General features: G+C 34.6%; 1 protein-coding gene across 5 annotated transcripts in view; it reads right to left on the bottom strand.

The window, feature by feature from the left end:
- Positions 1-16,763, bottom strand: part of SNAP23 (synaptosome associated protein 23) — a 44,778-nt gene that overhangs the window by 16,585 nt on the left and 11,430 nt on the right. For 3 of the 5 annotated variants that reach the window (XM_077127585.1, XM_077127587.1, XM_077127583.1), the window contains exons 2-4: positions 2,147-2,250; positions 1,565-1,606; positions 1,131-1,179 (exon numbers count right to left, since the gene is read on the bottom strand). In XM_077127585.1, the coding sequence (XP_076983700.1) occupies positions 1,131-1,179; positions 1,565-1,606; positions 2,147-2,203 (148 nt within the window). In that variant the 5' untranslated portion in view covers positions 2,204-2,250. Of the gene's footprint in view, positions 1-1,130; positions 1,180-1,564; positions 1,607-2,146; positions 2,251-14,410; positions 14,482-14,637; positions 14,663-16,763 lie in introns of those variants that run through there. The other 2 variants (XM_077127584.1, XM_077127586.1) reach the window with 2 other exon arrangements.

The following is a 16,763-nucleotide window of genomic DNA, read 5'->3' as shown; positions in this document are numbered from 1 at the left end:
CAAGAAAATGTTTAAAAATGTTTCCCTTTCTTCCTCACTTCCTTCCTTCCATCCTTCCTTCTTTCTCTGTCTTTCCTTCCCTTCCTCCCTCTTTCTTTAAAAAATAAAAAAAAAAAAAAAAAAAAAAAAAGAATTACTGATTGCATATGTAGAATGGTATGATCTCTAAATGTTGGGTTAATTTCTTTTTTTCCGTTAATTAAAAAAAAAAAAAAAGAGAAGGGACAATTGGAGCTGAAGGGATACAGACTGTACAACGGGACTGGATATAAAAACTCAGAAATGGACAGCACAATACTACCCAATTGTAATGCAATTATGTTAAAACACTGAATGAAGCTGCATGTGAGGTACAGGTTTTTTGTTTTTGTTTTTTTTTTTGTTTGTTTGTTTTTTTTCTTTCTATTATTGTTTTAATTCTTATTCTGCTGTCTTTTTATTTCTTTTTCTAAATCGATGCAAATGTACTAAGAAATGATGAATATGCAACTATGTGATGTTATTAAGAATTACTGATTGTACATGTAGATTGGAATGATTTCTAATTGTTTTGTTAATTCTTTTTTTAATTAATAAAAAAAGAAAAAAAAAGATTATTCTGTCAAAAAAAAAAAAAGAATATCATAATGTCTAATTTATATATGCTCAATGCACACAATAAGCCAATGGGTACCCCATGGGCCTCATGACATTATATTTTGGTGTACAATTGGGCACCTGCCCAAATAGGCAATGACAGGATATAATTCAAATCTGAAGAACAGAAATTAAAATACAACTTTTTTCCATATCACTCTTTTATATTAACTATTATATTATTATATTGGCATTCAAGGTCCTCTATCACCTACCTATACCTTATTTTTCCACTTCTCATTCTATACAAATCATGCAGTTCAGTTATATCACACTTCTTCTTAATCTTTGTTTATGCTGATCCTTCCTTAGGAAATTCCCTATGTTCTTCATGCTCTCTCAATCCTTTTAATCATTCAAAGCAGCCCAACTCAAGTTCTAGCTCTTATTTTAGATATTCTCCAACCCAAAGGAAGTCACCCCCAAGGCTAATTTGATAGTGCTTTTTGGCACTGTAAATTGAATGAAGAGTTTTTGCCAATGACTCAACTTACCCCCTTGTTCATCCAGCATAGTGATAGTTTTGATTCCTGCATCCTGAGACTAAATAAAAGAAGGAAAAAAAACAATAGTAAAACAAAACTAAAGACCAAAAACAAAACCTACAGGGACTGACAAATAGCCAGACAGAATCATTTACAGAACCCAATTTCTCAGAAGATTAGAGATACAGATAGAATCAATATTGCTAAACCACATATTTTAACATAACAATTCCCCAAACTCCAGGCAAATTGATCTTCCCTGTTATATTCTAATCCTGTCAAAGGGAAAAACTGAAAAGGCCTATCAGTGCAGAGTTTGACAACAGTAGAGCATATTATTTTTAGAAGGCTCTGCTGATTCTTAACACCAATTTCAGCTAGTGCCATCAAGATCCTTATTACCCAGTTTCTATGCTTAACTTGATGATTAAATATTGTCTTACCTCAATGGCTAAACCCAGAATTCTCCTTGTACTTTCCAGAGACTAGGAAAAAACATAGAATTTTAGCATTCCAATATATGCAGGAGAAAAAAAAAATCTCATTGTCATATTCATGATTCAACTCTATTGTTTTAAAAATGCCAGCCAATCCATTCCTTTAAAACAAAACAAAGAAAATTGATCTCTATAATTTTAGTTATTTTCTTCCTACCTGGTATTCTTTAAGAGAAAATGTGGAGGATGGAATTAAAGAAATTGACAAAAACTTAAGTTAGGTAGAAATTTAGGTACAACTCACAAATAGTAGAAAATTCTGTTAATTAAAAATAAAAGTCCAAAATTCGTCAAAACCAGGGGATTTTTGTCCCAAGAAATTGATGTGATGATTATCTATAAAATCATATTAAATTGTTTTACTTAATTATTTGGTGAGTTGAAAAAACAGGAACTAGCAATGGCACTATGGGGCAAATGTGTTATCTGATAAATAAAGAGACTAGGAAGATGTCAAAATGATCACCTAAGGTCCTCTCATCCCTCCACTGGGAAAACCAAAATGCTTATTCCAAGTAAAACATTTACCTCGTCGGTAACCTGGTGAGCCCTCAGCTGAATTTCTTCTGATGACAGATCATCCATGATGAATTAAAACTCTTGATAGGCAGATAAACCAAAATGTGGATATTCTGTAACAATGAGGATAAACAAAACATGTTTGTTTGAGCTACGAGTGTAGATTTCTGGAATTTGGGATACTTATAGGAAAACAGGATAAAAGAAACTAGTTACAAACAATAGATGAAAAAATTAAGGCTCAGAGAGGATAAATGCATATTTAATTAGTTAACCAGAGATGAAACTGAAACTCAGATTTTAGGACATGTAGTGCAGTGCATTTTTCAAAAGGAAAGTGGTCTTCACTTTTCAGAAGCAAGGCATTATTAGAAGACAAACTTTAAAAGACTACCAAAATGAATTTTTGGTTGTACAATGTTCTTCATACATTTTTTAAATGTGGAAAAGTAATAATGTAACCAAAAAATTAGATTTACGGAATGATTTTGATTACTTAATCATTCATTATATAGATATTCCTTATTGCATTCTGGTATATTAGAGTAGAAGAGGAAAATTCCTGAAATTCCTAAATTGTAATCCAGCTGCCTTGATCTCTGATAATGATGTATAGCATTTATCTTCTGTCCCTGTGATTGTAAAACCTTGTAACTAACTTTCAACAATTCAAGGTCATGGGCCTGAAGAACACAGGAAATATTTTTTTACGTGCCAGTTGTTTAGGCTACTCTTTGGAGAAAATAAAATACTTTCATTATTAACAAGAAAAGAGTAATGTAGGTACACAAAGTGCAGAAAAGAACTAAAGCGTTTATTAACAGTAGATTCTCCTCTTCCAATTACTGTATTTGCTGTTTTTGTGAAGTCCCTAAGAAAATAAACAATTACTCTCTTACATACAGTAACTCAGAAAGAGACCATCTCACACAAACATTCAGGCTAAACCATAAAATATTTAGTAGATGTTGTTCAGTACTATAACTGAAAAATTAGAATTTATGGGATGATTATGGTTGTTGAATCATTATATCGATATTCCTAGTATACTGGAGTAGACAGAGGGAAATACCTGAAATCTCTGAACTGTAATCCAACCATCCAGATCTCTGATAATGATTATATAGCCTTTACCTTGTGCCTTTGTGATTATAAGAGCTTTATTCCCTTTATCCAATCTTTATCTCAAAGTAACTTGTAAGGGCAAAAGGCCTAATGCTAATAGGTCATTCTAACCTGAACTCAGCCTAGTATATACTTACTACTGTAATGGTTATTCTAGCCTAGTCTCACCCTTGTTTATACTTACTATTGTAATGGCTCCTCTAGTCTCAGCCCTGCGTATTACTCACTATACAAAGGTAACAGATCCATCTCCCCTTGTTTGAATTCACAAAAATTTTGAATGCCCTAGACTCCAGTAGACAGATCTTGGGGCCACTAGGCCATCTATTCTCCTGCTTTGTACCTAGCAATAAACACTTTCTCTCTTTGAAACCCAGGTGTTTCAGGAATTGGTCATTTGAGTTACTGGGCAAGGAATTCACCGCCTTTGTCCAATATTAACTGGTGACTCTGGTGGGACTAAACGGTCCTAAGGAACAAGGAGACCATGTACCCAGGTTCTGGGGCCCCAGTAGAACAGTTAAGCATGGAAACTAAGCCTTCTGAGGCTGCTAGACATTCTTTAGTTTAGAAGCTCAACAGCCAGCTTTTTCTCTGTCCTGCTGGCACTCCAAATCCTTTTGATGCCTTAAGAAGTTTCAAAGAAAATGTAGAGCTGTGTTCCAGTAGCCATGTTTCTTGAAGATGATTGTATGATGATACAGCTTTCACGATGTCACTGTGTGAATGTGAAAACCTTGTGTCTGATGCTCCTTTTATCTACCTTATCAACAGATGAGTAGAACGTATGAAATAAAAATAAATAATAGGGGAAACAAATGTTAAAATAAATTTAGATTGAAATGCTAGTGATCAATGAAAGGGAGGGGTAAGGGGTATGGGATGTATGAATTTTTTTTCTGTTTTCTTTTTATTTCTTTTTCTGAATAGATGTAAATGTTCCAAGAAATGATCATGATGATGAATATGCAACTATGTGATGATACTGTGAATTACTGATTATATATGTAGAACGGAATGATCAAAACTTAAGAATGTTTGCATTTGTTTGGTATTTTTAAAAAATTTTTTAATTAATTAAAAAAAAAAGAAGTTTCAAAGAGAGAAACTAACTATTTCTAGTTCCATGTTTGGCATCTGACTGGGTAAGTGGGTTATCAAGGTAAAAGTGAATCAGGAGTCAGTCCGGAGGTCCAACTCCTGTAGACTTAGAGGCTTGAAGGCTGGGTATCACTTCCAGAACAATCCCCCTTGTTCTGACTTCTATACCTTATGTTATCTGGGAACCATTCTGTATAGGGTTTGAGACCTGATTTTTCTCTGTTGAGTATACTCCTAAAATAAGTAATTCAACAATTAATTGGTGTTCAATGAAATTAAGTAGGCTTTTTGAGCTGCTAGCTGATATGTTACCTAGGTATAATAAGTGTTTAATGCTTAATTGTTATTCACTGTGTTAAGCATTTAATGCCTATTTAATTGTTAGTTGGTGTGTTCAGTCTAGTTATTAATTGGTGTGTTACTATTTGGTAAGCGTTAAGTGTCTTTAAATTTGTTAGCTACTGTCTTACTGCATTCATATTAGTGAAGTGTTCCTAATTTGTTACTGATTACAGAAATTTTTTTAAATGGGAACCTTCGGGCTGTATTGAAAAATTGGAAAGATTTTAGTTATGAGCCCATGAGAAAAATGTTTATTTCTGTAACACAATCTGGCCTCAATATGATGTAAAATCAGTGGAGAAATGGCCTGAGAATGGCTCTAAAATTGCTCTGCAAAAGGGCAGAAATGGGATAAGAAAATGGATTTTCAATCCTTTGTTTGTTCCTCTCAAAATTTGTTTTTTTTTTTGTGTATGAGTGTGACTTTTTATTTGTGACTATGTATATTCTTATACCTTCAGATGGCAACAGCAAATTAATAAATTCTTAGAGCTCTATCCAAATTGCTTAAAAACAAACACTTCTATATAAATACATCAATTAGTTCTTCAGAAGTAAAAAAAAGAAAGAAAAGAACGACCCTCAAACTTTAGTTTTGTAATTACTGTAAACCAACCTGGATATTAGAAACTGTTCCTGGAATTTCGCTAAGGCAGCAGAAAGTTGCCAGAGGGCTGCCTCTGGAAAAGGCAAATACCGTTTCTAAGACCTTTTCCAGCTTTACTTGAAATAGATCTAATAATTGTAAATAGTTAAAAGAAGGAGTCGGAACTCTCAAATCCCACCACCCTCATTTAAAACTTTTAATACCAAGTTCAACAAATCAGACCTCATTTTTCCCTAGTCTCACTTATCCCTACCCTAGGGTCTAACCACCTAAAGGCAACTACGAGGGAAGGACTGGGTATAGACAGATGAGGAAGGTGTAGTTCATAATTCTTTCAACGAGTCCTGGAAATCAGAAATGGTAACCATGGGGGAAAAATGCTTCAGGATAGGCCATGTTTGTTAAAATTAAAATAATACTTTTGTAATAGTAACCACAGTAATCAGATCATTATTAGAATATGAATAGCCTTAGAATAGGAATAACTGAGTAAGATTTAATTGCCAAATTTTAGTAAGTAAACCGAAAGTTCCTTAAGAACTATGGAAAAGTTCACCTGGATTTAGGCTTGGGACAAATTTAACAAATTCAGTATATTTTGCAGCACTTGATAGTCAATGTACTTTTAAGGTTGTTTGTAAAGTTAGTATATTATGAAAACAAAAAGATTTTTTAAATCTCCAATACAAGGAACAAAAAAGCAGATATAGCTGCAAAGTTGCACTGGCAAAGTCTAGTCTGCCGAGAAATCTGCACATAGTTTTATCAAATTTCCCTTATATGTGGTAGACTGCTTTTCTCTTTTTGCTTTCAGAATTCTCTTGTCTTTGACATTTGACAATATAATTAGTAAGTGTCTTGGAGTAGGTCTATTTAGATCTATTCTGTTTGGGGTATACTGTACTTCCTGGATCTGTAATTTTATGTCTCTGATAAGCATAGGGAAACATTCAGTGATTATTTCCTCCATTATCCTTTCTGCCCTCTTTCCCTTCTCCTCTCCTTCTGGGACACCCATAACACGCATATTTGAATGCTTCATGTTGTCATTCAATTTCTGATATTCTTACAAGCATTAGAGATTACCAGTTTAATAAGCCAAGCCTGCGATCTTGGGGCTTGCCCTTATGAAAGTTACTCCTGCAAAGGAGAAGCTAAACCTACTGATAATTATGTCTAAGACTCACCCACAGAGACCTCTTCCTGCTCAGATGTGGTCCCTCTCTTTAGGCCAACCCTGCACTAACCTCACTCACTATCCTCCCCACTACATGGGACATGACTCTCAGGGATGACCCTGGACCTGGCACCATGAGATCAACAATGCCTACCTAACCAAAAGGGGGAAAAGAAATTAAACAAAATAAGGTTTCAGTGGCTAAGAGATTTCAAATAGAGTTCAGAGGTCATTCTGGAGGTTATCCTTACACATAATATAGATATTCCTTTTTAGTTTCTAGTGTATTAGACTAGCTACAAGGAAATACCTAAAACTGTTGAACTGCAATCCAGTAGACTTAATTCTTAATGATAAGTGTATAACTATATGGCTTTTAAGGTGTGACCATGTGACTTGAAAGCTTGTGACTGACACTGCATTTATGGGCAGATGAATAAGAAAATAAAGACAAAAAATAATAATAATGATGGGGGAGGGATAAGGGGTATGGTATGTTTTGGGTGTTCTTTTTAATTTTTATTTATTTATTTATTTTTTGAGTAATGAAAATGTTCTAAAATTGACTGTGGTGATGAATGCACAACTGTACGATGACATTGTGAGCCATCGATTATACACTTGGATAATTTTATGGTATGGGAATATATCTCAATGAAATTACATTTTAAAAAGGCTAATCTGATTCCTGTTTTTGTAACTTTTTGAATGGAACACATGCAATTTTATTCTGCTTAAGTATGTTCTCCCTAAATTTATACAAGCAAAATTCCTCTTAGACATTTATATGAGAATATACTGATGCTTCAAATATAGCCTATCTAAGAAATCAGTTAAGTTTAGTAAGAAATAAAAATAAGATTTTTTTTTAAGCTTTTTACTTAGACTTTAAAGAATCTGGCTTTTTAGTTATGCTGCCGTTTGTTACCTCAGCATGTGGAAGAATTTGAATTTGTTGTGACTTTCTTAATGTTAAGCAATATATTTTTGTTAGAAAGTGCTGCCATGAATAAGGAAGATGTAATTCTTAGCTTCACAAAGTTTATATTCTAGTTAGAATATACTTGCACCAGGGCATAGTATAAGACAGCAGTAATAAATGAATAAAATGCTGGAAGAATTTAAAAAGCAGATAAAGAATAACTCAGAAAACTTCATAGAAGAGATGACAATTTTAAGACCTTTAAATAAGAAAGTAGCATTTGAATAAACAGACCTCTGAACTAATTTTTTTTCATTATGAAAAATAACATATATATGTTATTTTCAAAATTTCAAAAATTTCAAAGCATATCACAACAATTAGTTATAGAACAAATTTCAGAGTTTGGTATGGGTTACGGGTCCACAATTTTAGACTTTTCCTTCTAGCTACTCCAAAACACTAGAGACTAAAAGAAATAACAATATAATGATTCAGCAGTCATACTCGTTTGTTAAATCCTATTGTGCCAGTTTGAAAGGATTTATGTACCCCAGAAAAGCCATGTTCTAATCCTAATCCAGTCTTGTGGGAGCAATGTTTCTTTTAGACCATATTCAACACAACACGTTGGGAGCTTGATTAGATTATCTCCAGGGAGATGCAGCTCAATCAATTGTGGGTATTAACTTTTATAAAGGGAGATGTGACTCCACCCATTCTAAAGGTCTTGATTAGTTTACTGGAATCCTGTAAAAGAGGAAACATTATGAAGACAGTCCCTTTTAGAACCAAGCAGACAGAGACCTTTGGAAAATGTCCCCAGGAGAGCTTCATGAAACAAGTAGCCTTGGAGAAAAAGCTAGCAGACATTGCCATGCTCGCCATGTACCTTTCCAGTTGAGAGAAACCCTGAATGTCATCAACTTTTCTTGAATGAAGGTAACATCTTGTTGGTGCCTCAATAAGGACATTTTGTAGACTTGTTTTAATTGGGACATTTTCATGGCCATAGAACTATAAACTTGCAACTTAATAAACTTTCCTTTCTAAAAGCTGTTCCATTTCTGTATATCCACGTTCCAGCAGCTAGCAAACTAGAAAACCTATCTTCTACATATAACCCTACTTCTCTGTGCTGGTTTGAAAGGAAGTCTGGCCCCTAAGAAAAGCCATGTTTTAATATAAATCCCATTTCTTAAAGGTAAAATAATCCCTATTCAATACTGTATATTTGAAACTGTAATGAGATCAGCTGCCTATGCCTGTCTCAAAGATTAAGCCATGCATGTCTAAGTACACATGGCCGGTACAGTGAAACTGTGAATGGCTCATTAAATCAGTTATGGTTCCTTTGGTCGCTCGAGATTTGGAGAGAGCAGAGAATGCTGCAGCACCACGAAGCAGTGAGTCCACCAGCCAGAGACCTTTGGAGATGAAGAAGGAAAACACCTCCTGGGGAGCTTCATGAAACTGGAAGCCAGGAGAGGAAGCTAGCAGATAATGCTGTATTCACCATGTGCCCTTCCAGCTGAGTGAGAAACCCTGACTGTGTTCACCGTGTGCTTCTCCAGATAAGATAGAGACCCTGAGCATCGATGGCCTTCTTGAACCAAGGTATTGCTCCTTGGATGCCTTAGATTGGACAATTCTATAGACTTGTTGTAATTGGGTCATTTTCTCGGCCTTAGAACTGTAAACTAGCAACTCATTAAATTCCCCCCTTTAAAAGCCATTCCAATTCTGGTATATTACATTCTGGCAGCTAGCTAACTAGAACATTCTCCTTTGATCTTTTCTCCCAAACTTTAGGAGAAACTTCTAGATTAAGTTAGAATGGGCATTGCCCAAATACCTCTAAAGATTGTTGATAATATGGAATAGAGGGATGGGATTAATTGATGTCCTGGAGAGGCTGGCCCCTCTTGGTTTCAGGACTTATCTGGCCTAGGAACCCATCTGGAGGTTGTAGGTTTCTGGAAAGTTATCATAGTGCATGAAACCTTGTAGAATTTCAGATAGAGACCTAGTTGTTCTCTAGGGTTGGCAGGAATAGTTTTGGTTGGGAGTTGGCAAACCATGGTAAAAAGTAATATCGAGCTGAAGCTTCCTTAAGAATAGCCTCTAGAAAAGCCTCCTGACTCTACCTGAACTCTCTTAGCCACTGATACTTTATTTTTTCATTTCTTTTTCCCTTTTTGATCAGGAAGGCCTTGTCGATCCCATGGTGCCAGGGCCAGACTCATCCCTGGGAGTCATATCCCACATCGTCAGGAAGACTTTCACCCCTGGAAATCATGTCCCATGTAGGGGGGAAAGGAATGAATTTATTTGCAGAGCTAGGCTTAGAGAGATAAAGGCCACATCTGAGCAACAAAAAAGTAACTCTTAGGCATAACCATAGGTAGGCTTAGTTTCTCTGCTACACAAATAAGTTTCACAAGAGCAAGCCTCAAGATCAAGGTCTTGGTCTACTGACTTGGGAGTTGGGATTTCCCCAGTGGTTAAGTTTAATAGTTCAGTATTTCTTCTCCCATCCCTCAAGGGACTTTGCCAATACTTTTAAATTATCTGCTCAATATACTTCGGGATATATCTAGACAATACATTAGGCTATACCAAATTACAAGTCCTCATTCCCATTCTGGACTCCACTTATTTGGGTTGTTTAAATGATCTATCCAGAGAGGTTGAGTTAGATTATGTGCTACAGAAGTTTTAGGCTGTGGACAAAATAAACCTCTCTTCCTTTGGTCTCATACATGTAGGTGAAGTTCTAAAATACAATGTCCTCCTTACCCCTATATTCTCTTTTACCTTAGTCCTGACCCAATCAGTTTCATTCTTATCTCTTTTTCAATTTCTTTAACAGCTGTTGTATGTAACTCAACTAATTTTTTTTTTTAAACTATAACTTAATTTTGTAAACTAACACATTCCTGGTATTATTTAGGAATACTGTTGAGAAAAATTTGAGTTTTTCCTAGAGATAAATTCTTTAATTATGGAAGAGCTGATTATATTTCAAACTTTGCTCTTCTGACCTTTGTAGGTAGGGCTGGATTAGACTGAAAAATTTTAGATATGTTGTAACCATTTTATGCCATAAGTATAAAGTAAATAGGGTGATGCAATGGTTTGGTGGCAGAATTCCTGCCTGCCATGCCGGAGATCTGGGTTCGATTCCTAGAGCCTGTCCATGCCCCCCCCCGCCTCCAAAAAAAAAGTATAAAGTACATAAATGCCTGGCTGTGTTCCAAACCCAAGTATAAATTTCTCCTTTCTTCCATTATTTTATAAAATCTCTCTCTTCTCCCTTTCATGAATGCTGTTACTAGAAAGTAGCATGTAAGTTCAAAGAGTTTACAAATTTGTTATCAAAGTTATTTTTAACTGTAGCAGCCTGGATAGATAAAAACTATAGGTGAGATGGATAGTATTTCTATATATTCTCTGATTATTATATTCTCTGATTATTCTCTAATTAAAGTAAATTCCATTTGTACAGAAACTGTAAGCACTGAATGGATATGGAAAGTTGTAGAAGGCTTATAAAAGTGAATTCTGTCATCGTCAATGCTAAACAAAAATTTGATACCCCTGTTTATCATATATCAAAAAAAGCATTTGTATAAATCCATGTATTCATGACAAAACTGTTTCATTTTCTCCCTGTAAAAATAATGTAAATTGTTAGTGTGCTCTCAATTAAAAGTTTTAAAAAGTTTTCTTAACCATCCCAATACTCTGTCTAGAAGACAGATTTTATTTCAGAATAATATCCTTGTTAATATTTATGTTGGCCTTACACTTTTATTTAGTAGACAAGTCTCTCCTTTTAAGAAAAACTGCTATACAGAATTTGTTCTTTCACCTTGTAAAAGTGATGTTATAAAAGAGTTTAACATATTACATAAGGGGGGACTGGGAAATATGACAGTGGTTAAAGGGGATTTTCTATCCTTTTGCTAGCTACATTTGCATGCATAAAATGTTATTCATATATTTAGAGATTGTATTAAAATTCCTCAAGACTTGACAATGTTTTACTGCCCATGTTATATCCTAATACTGATCTGCATGATGTTAGACAGCAATATAATGTCATTAGTCATGGTTCTAGTTATTCTTTAAAAAAAGCTACAAATGATAGAAATAGCCAAATCTACTTGTCAGTCACACTGCTTTGCTTTATTACTACTCTAAAAGAACATGTGGTCAGCTATAGGTCAGAATTTCATCTACAACAAGAAGAGACTTTAAAAGAAAGGCAGGACAAATATATAAATTATATCTAATCTGTTAATTAGCATAACTCTGGTTTACTTTTGAAAGTACCTTCATTCAAAAATGCTTATAAGGGCTCCATGCATTAGGATAACTTTCCAGAAACCTACAATCTCCAGATGGGTCCCTGGACAAGATAAATCCTGAAACCTAGAGAGAGCCCAGCCTCTCCAGAACATCAGCTAGTTCCATCTCCCTACCCCATATTATTGACAGCCCCTTCAAACATGAAAAAGTTAGAATAGCCATAGCCCAAATACCCCTAAAGAAGGGGATAGAAAGATCAAAGGTGATGGTGGAGTTATAAAGAGAAGGTTGATTTTAACAAATGAATATGACTGCTGAATCATTAAATTGATATTTCTTTAGTCTCCAGTATCTTAGGGCAGCTAGAAGTAAAAACCTAAAATTGCGGAATTGAAACCCGTATCAAACTCTGAAATCTGTTCTCCAATTAGTTGTTGTGCTGTGCTTTGAAATTTATTGCTTTTTGTGTATATGTTATTTTTCACAGAAAAGAAAAAAAAAGTCTATTGTGATGATAAAAAAAGATTTATTCTTTCTAGTCCCCTATATTTTGGAGCAGCTCGAAAGAAAATTCTGAGGAAGTGGTATGGTAGCCCATGACAAAACTCTGGGATCTGTCCTGTCCTTGCTGAACTATAATTTGAGTGAGACCAAAAGATGTTTGTTTGTTTGTTTGTTTTGGTTCAAAATTTAAATTTTCTGTAACATACTACTTAATTTAATCTGTCTAGTCAGTTTATTTGAATAACCTAATTCAGCTTAATTTGACATAGAACCTAGGCTAAGAAATAAAATCTAATGTTAAACCCTGAAACATTTCAAAGTATTTTGAGCAGGAAATGAAAAAGTATTTGCAAAGCCCCTTGAGGGACTGGAAAAAGGTAAAACTATTAAACTTCTCCACGTGGGGAATTCCTGATATTCTCTTAAGCAATAAGCCTCCCATTTATAAGCCAAGTCCTCAAATTTTAGGACTTGCCCTTTTCAGATACAGTATCCTACAGATACTATCTTACAGACAATTTGGGGTAGCCCAGATCCCTCAAATTGTATAATTTTGTAATTCTGCTCCTGGAGGCTATTTTTACCAATCACAAGTCAATATTTGCTATCTTCCCCAAAACATGCACAATGCCACGTGGGTTCAAAGAGAGGCTTGAATGCAAAATTTACCTTTGTCAAAATTGAAGACTCCAAGACTTTTACATATAGATAAAAGCAGATGTAGCAAGGAAGCAGATGTGAACAATCAGTCCTGACATGGCAATGGAGTCATTCTGAAGGGCACACACTTACTTCCCGACAAAGGTAATGGATTCTTTTGCCCAATGTGCTCAAACAACCAATTCCTGAGACACCAGGGTTTCAGAAAGTTTATTGCTAGGTGCAAAGCAGGAGATCAGATGGCCTATTGGCCTAAATATCTGTCTCCCCAAACTGGAGTAACTCTGATAGTTTTATAGTATCAAAAGACAGGCAGGTTTTAGGATAATGAGCACAATGGCTCTAGATGATGTTATTTTTGAGGATGTGCAGATAGATTACGTAGTTAGTCACAGAACATATGTAAGAAAATGCTGGCTTTAATATGATAATGGGCATGATTTTTAGTATTATAATGAGGTATAGGTGATTTATAGGTTAGAGTCTAAGCTACTGTACGTGTCAGGCAGGTCCATTTTGGTTAGATCCGGTTTAGGGTATCAAGATAACTTTGGACTTGGGATGGGTTAGCTCTGGGCTGACCCAAGGCCCTTCATTAATAAACATTAGGGGCAGTCTTTAGTGATCCTAAGACTTTTAAGTCGAAAATCTGGATAAAATGGGTACAAGTAAGGGTCAGTAACAAGGGCAAAAGGTAAAGACAATATAGTCATTATCAGATATCAAGGCAGCTGCATTACAGTTGAAAGATTTCAGGTAGTTTCCTCTGTTTATCCAAATATACCAGAAAGCAAAACGGAATATCTGTATTATGATTCAGCAACCACAATTATCCCTTAAATCCTAATTTCTCGATTATACCCTTTCAGTAAACTCAAAGCTCTGCCTAGTACCTTTTTCTTCCCTGAACAGATAACCCACAAGACAAGGACCAGACAACTGGAAAGTTTTCCTGTCAGGACTAGCTGCCAAAGATTTCTCCAATCTGGAATCCAAGGTGTTGAGCACATGATTACAGTAAATGGAAATAAGCAAGACAAAGAAGAATTGTATGGGGAAGGACAAAGAGAGAGAAGGAATAATACTTCTCAGACTCACAAGCTTCTGCTAAATTCCTCAGAAGTGTCAAGCAGGGTACCACCTAGAATTAGCTATATCATTGTACTTATATTCTTTATTCTCTCCAGAACGCTTTTCTTAAGGAATCATAAAAGGCTACCTAGACTTGGGATAAAGAGAATTACAGAAAGCTGCTTGACACAACGATTGCATTAAATTTATTTTAATCAGATTTAATCTAATTGATTAATGTATAATTTTAAATCACTATGTACTGTGCCCTTGGGGAAAATACAAGGATCTTTTCGGTGCTTTTACACCCTATTTCCTTCACTTTGGTTTACTCTAACTTACTAGAAGATCCCTTTCTAACTTCTTTTCTATTTTAAAATGGTGGGGATGGATGTTGTATAGATGTTCTCTTTTACTTTCTAGAATATAGGAGTAAACAGAGGGAAATACCTGAAATCCCGAAATTGTGATCCAGATGCCTTGATCTCTGATAATGATTTTAGAGCCTTTATCTTCTGAGCCTGTGATTGTAAAAACCTTGTGACTAAACTTCATTTGTACCCATTTATTCACTTTTTCAACTTTAGAGTATTGTAATCACTAAAGATAGCCCCTAATGTTTATTAACAAAAGTTCTTGGGGGTAGTGAGATGGCAGCTCAGTGGCAGAATTCTCACCTGCCATGCTGGAGACCCTGGTTAGATTCCCGGTGCCTGCCCATGTAGAAAAGAAAAAAAGTTCTTGGGTCAGTCCAGAACAAATCCACCCCAAGTCCAAAGTTATTTTGATAATCTAAACTGGATCTAACCAAAATGGGCCCACCTGATACGCACAGTAGCTTAGACTTGAACCTAAAAGTCACCTATACCTATAATAATACTAAAAATTAAGCACATCATCATATTAAGGCCACCATTTTCTTACATAAGTTCTGTAAGCATGTAATCCATCTGCACATGATCAATAATCAGATCACTCTAATTCCATTAGCTGGGGCCACTATACTCATTATCCTAAAACCTGTCCATCTTTTGATACTATAAAACTATCAGAATTACTACAGTTTGGGGAGACAGATTTTGGGCCAATAGGCCAATGTGATCTCCTACTATGTGCCGAGTAATAAACTTTTTCTCTCTTTGTCTCAGGAATTAGTCATTTGAGTGTATTGGTAGAGGAATCTACCACCCTTGTCCAGTAACATTTTTATATATCATTATCTCTATTACATCAGGGGAATTAGACAGGGAAATTAAAGTTCAGTTTCAGTAACTGATGTGCCCAAGGTGGCTGAGTCAGTAAAAAGAAATCTATTATTCAAGTCTGGAATACTGTGAAACCAAGGTTAGCTTATGGTCTGATGGTCTGGTAAACTGTCTTACTGTTTCCTCTTAACAAATACAAGATCATAGGAGAAATGCTGGAATATCAGAAAACAGGCCTAAGCACCCTACCTGATGGCTCATTTAAAAATTTCAGGTGCCTTAATTTCTTTCACAAGTTCAAATGAAACAATTAAGTTAAGAAAGAAACAGAAAGACCAGTGTAATCATGATTGTCAACTGTTTCCAAGTAATTTAGAACCTGAAAATATCTACATTAATTTAGAAAATGAAAATAAGACTATTGGAAAGAAATACCTGACAGACTAAAGGACTTGGAGCTTAACAGGAGATCCATACAGCTTCATTCATAAAAATGGCAAAGGTATTCAGAAAGGAATGGAAGAAACAAAACAGGACTTTATCTCATCACTAATTTCACAGGTAATTCCACAAAATTTTATATGAGTTTATGAAACAATTCATTTTACACTGGAAAGCAAGAATTTTGCCATTAAAATATCTTACCAAGTTAATTTCCTGCAATATTTCTCTTAAAACAAAATTAATCACAATTGAGTCACTCTGAGAGTTACTCCATGTAGTTCATTACCGTACCTTTAACATAGTTTGATAAAATTTGTGATTCACTTTGGCATTTAAAAAAAATCTTAATTACATTTTTATACTCTCCAGTTTATTTTGAAAATTCTTTTCTGATATACATCTAAAAGAATTTGGAATTACAATCATCTCAAAGTATATAGTAGCCCCATCTATATTCTCTTATAAATGAAACATTGATAAAAGAATATAATATATTTTTTAAGGACTTTAATATAATACACTTCTCTTTTTTCAGCTTTTTTAAACTATTTCTTTCCATCTAAGCCAATATCATATTTGACATTTGGTTTATATGTGTATATGAAAAGATACATTTGTCAAAGTAAGCATAAAATAAAATAGCATACAGTGTCCTTTCTGGATATAACTAAATTTTCAGAAGCAAAGTGGGCCAAATGGGAGCAAAAAGCTGACTTCCTTATGAAATAAAGTAGATAAACAAAAATTAAGAAAATCAAAGGTGCTAAAGATCAATTCCATAAATCATTCTCTTTCCTATCTTTTTAACATACAAGTGGGCACTATGGATATGTGTGAATTAGAATACTTCCAATCAAAACTGTGAACTCCTATGACTAGGAAAATGAAATAGAGATAATCTAAAGTATGTAATTCAATTTACCCTGGGGTAAAAAGATGAGAGGACATTTATCCATCAAGTTACACATGTCAATTTACTAAAGAGGTAGATTATTTAAAAATCTCCTTGGGCTCAGATATTGATTTGAGCCCTAAAGTGATATTTTAATTCATTATTTATTAAGATCATAAAATTAAGCATATTAGAATGCTAACTATCACCTTAAGGTTAAACATTGGAAAGAAATTATTGTGTTTCAAAATGCACAGAAAAC

This window comes from Tamandua tetradactyla, chromosome 14, assembly GCF_023851605.1.
Source record: "Tamandua tetradactyla isolate mTamTet1 chromosome 14, mTamTet1.pri, whole genome shotgun sequence".
Classification (NCBI taxonomy): domain Eukaryota; kingdom Metazoa; phylum Chordata; class Mammalia; order Pilosa; family Myrmecophagidae; genus Tamandua; species Tamandua tetradactyla.
The sequence above is the reverse complement of the archived record's forward strand: the minus strand, read 5'-3'. Positions and strand labels throughout refer to the sequence as shown.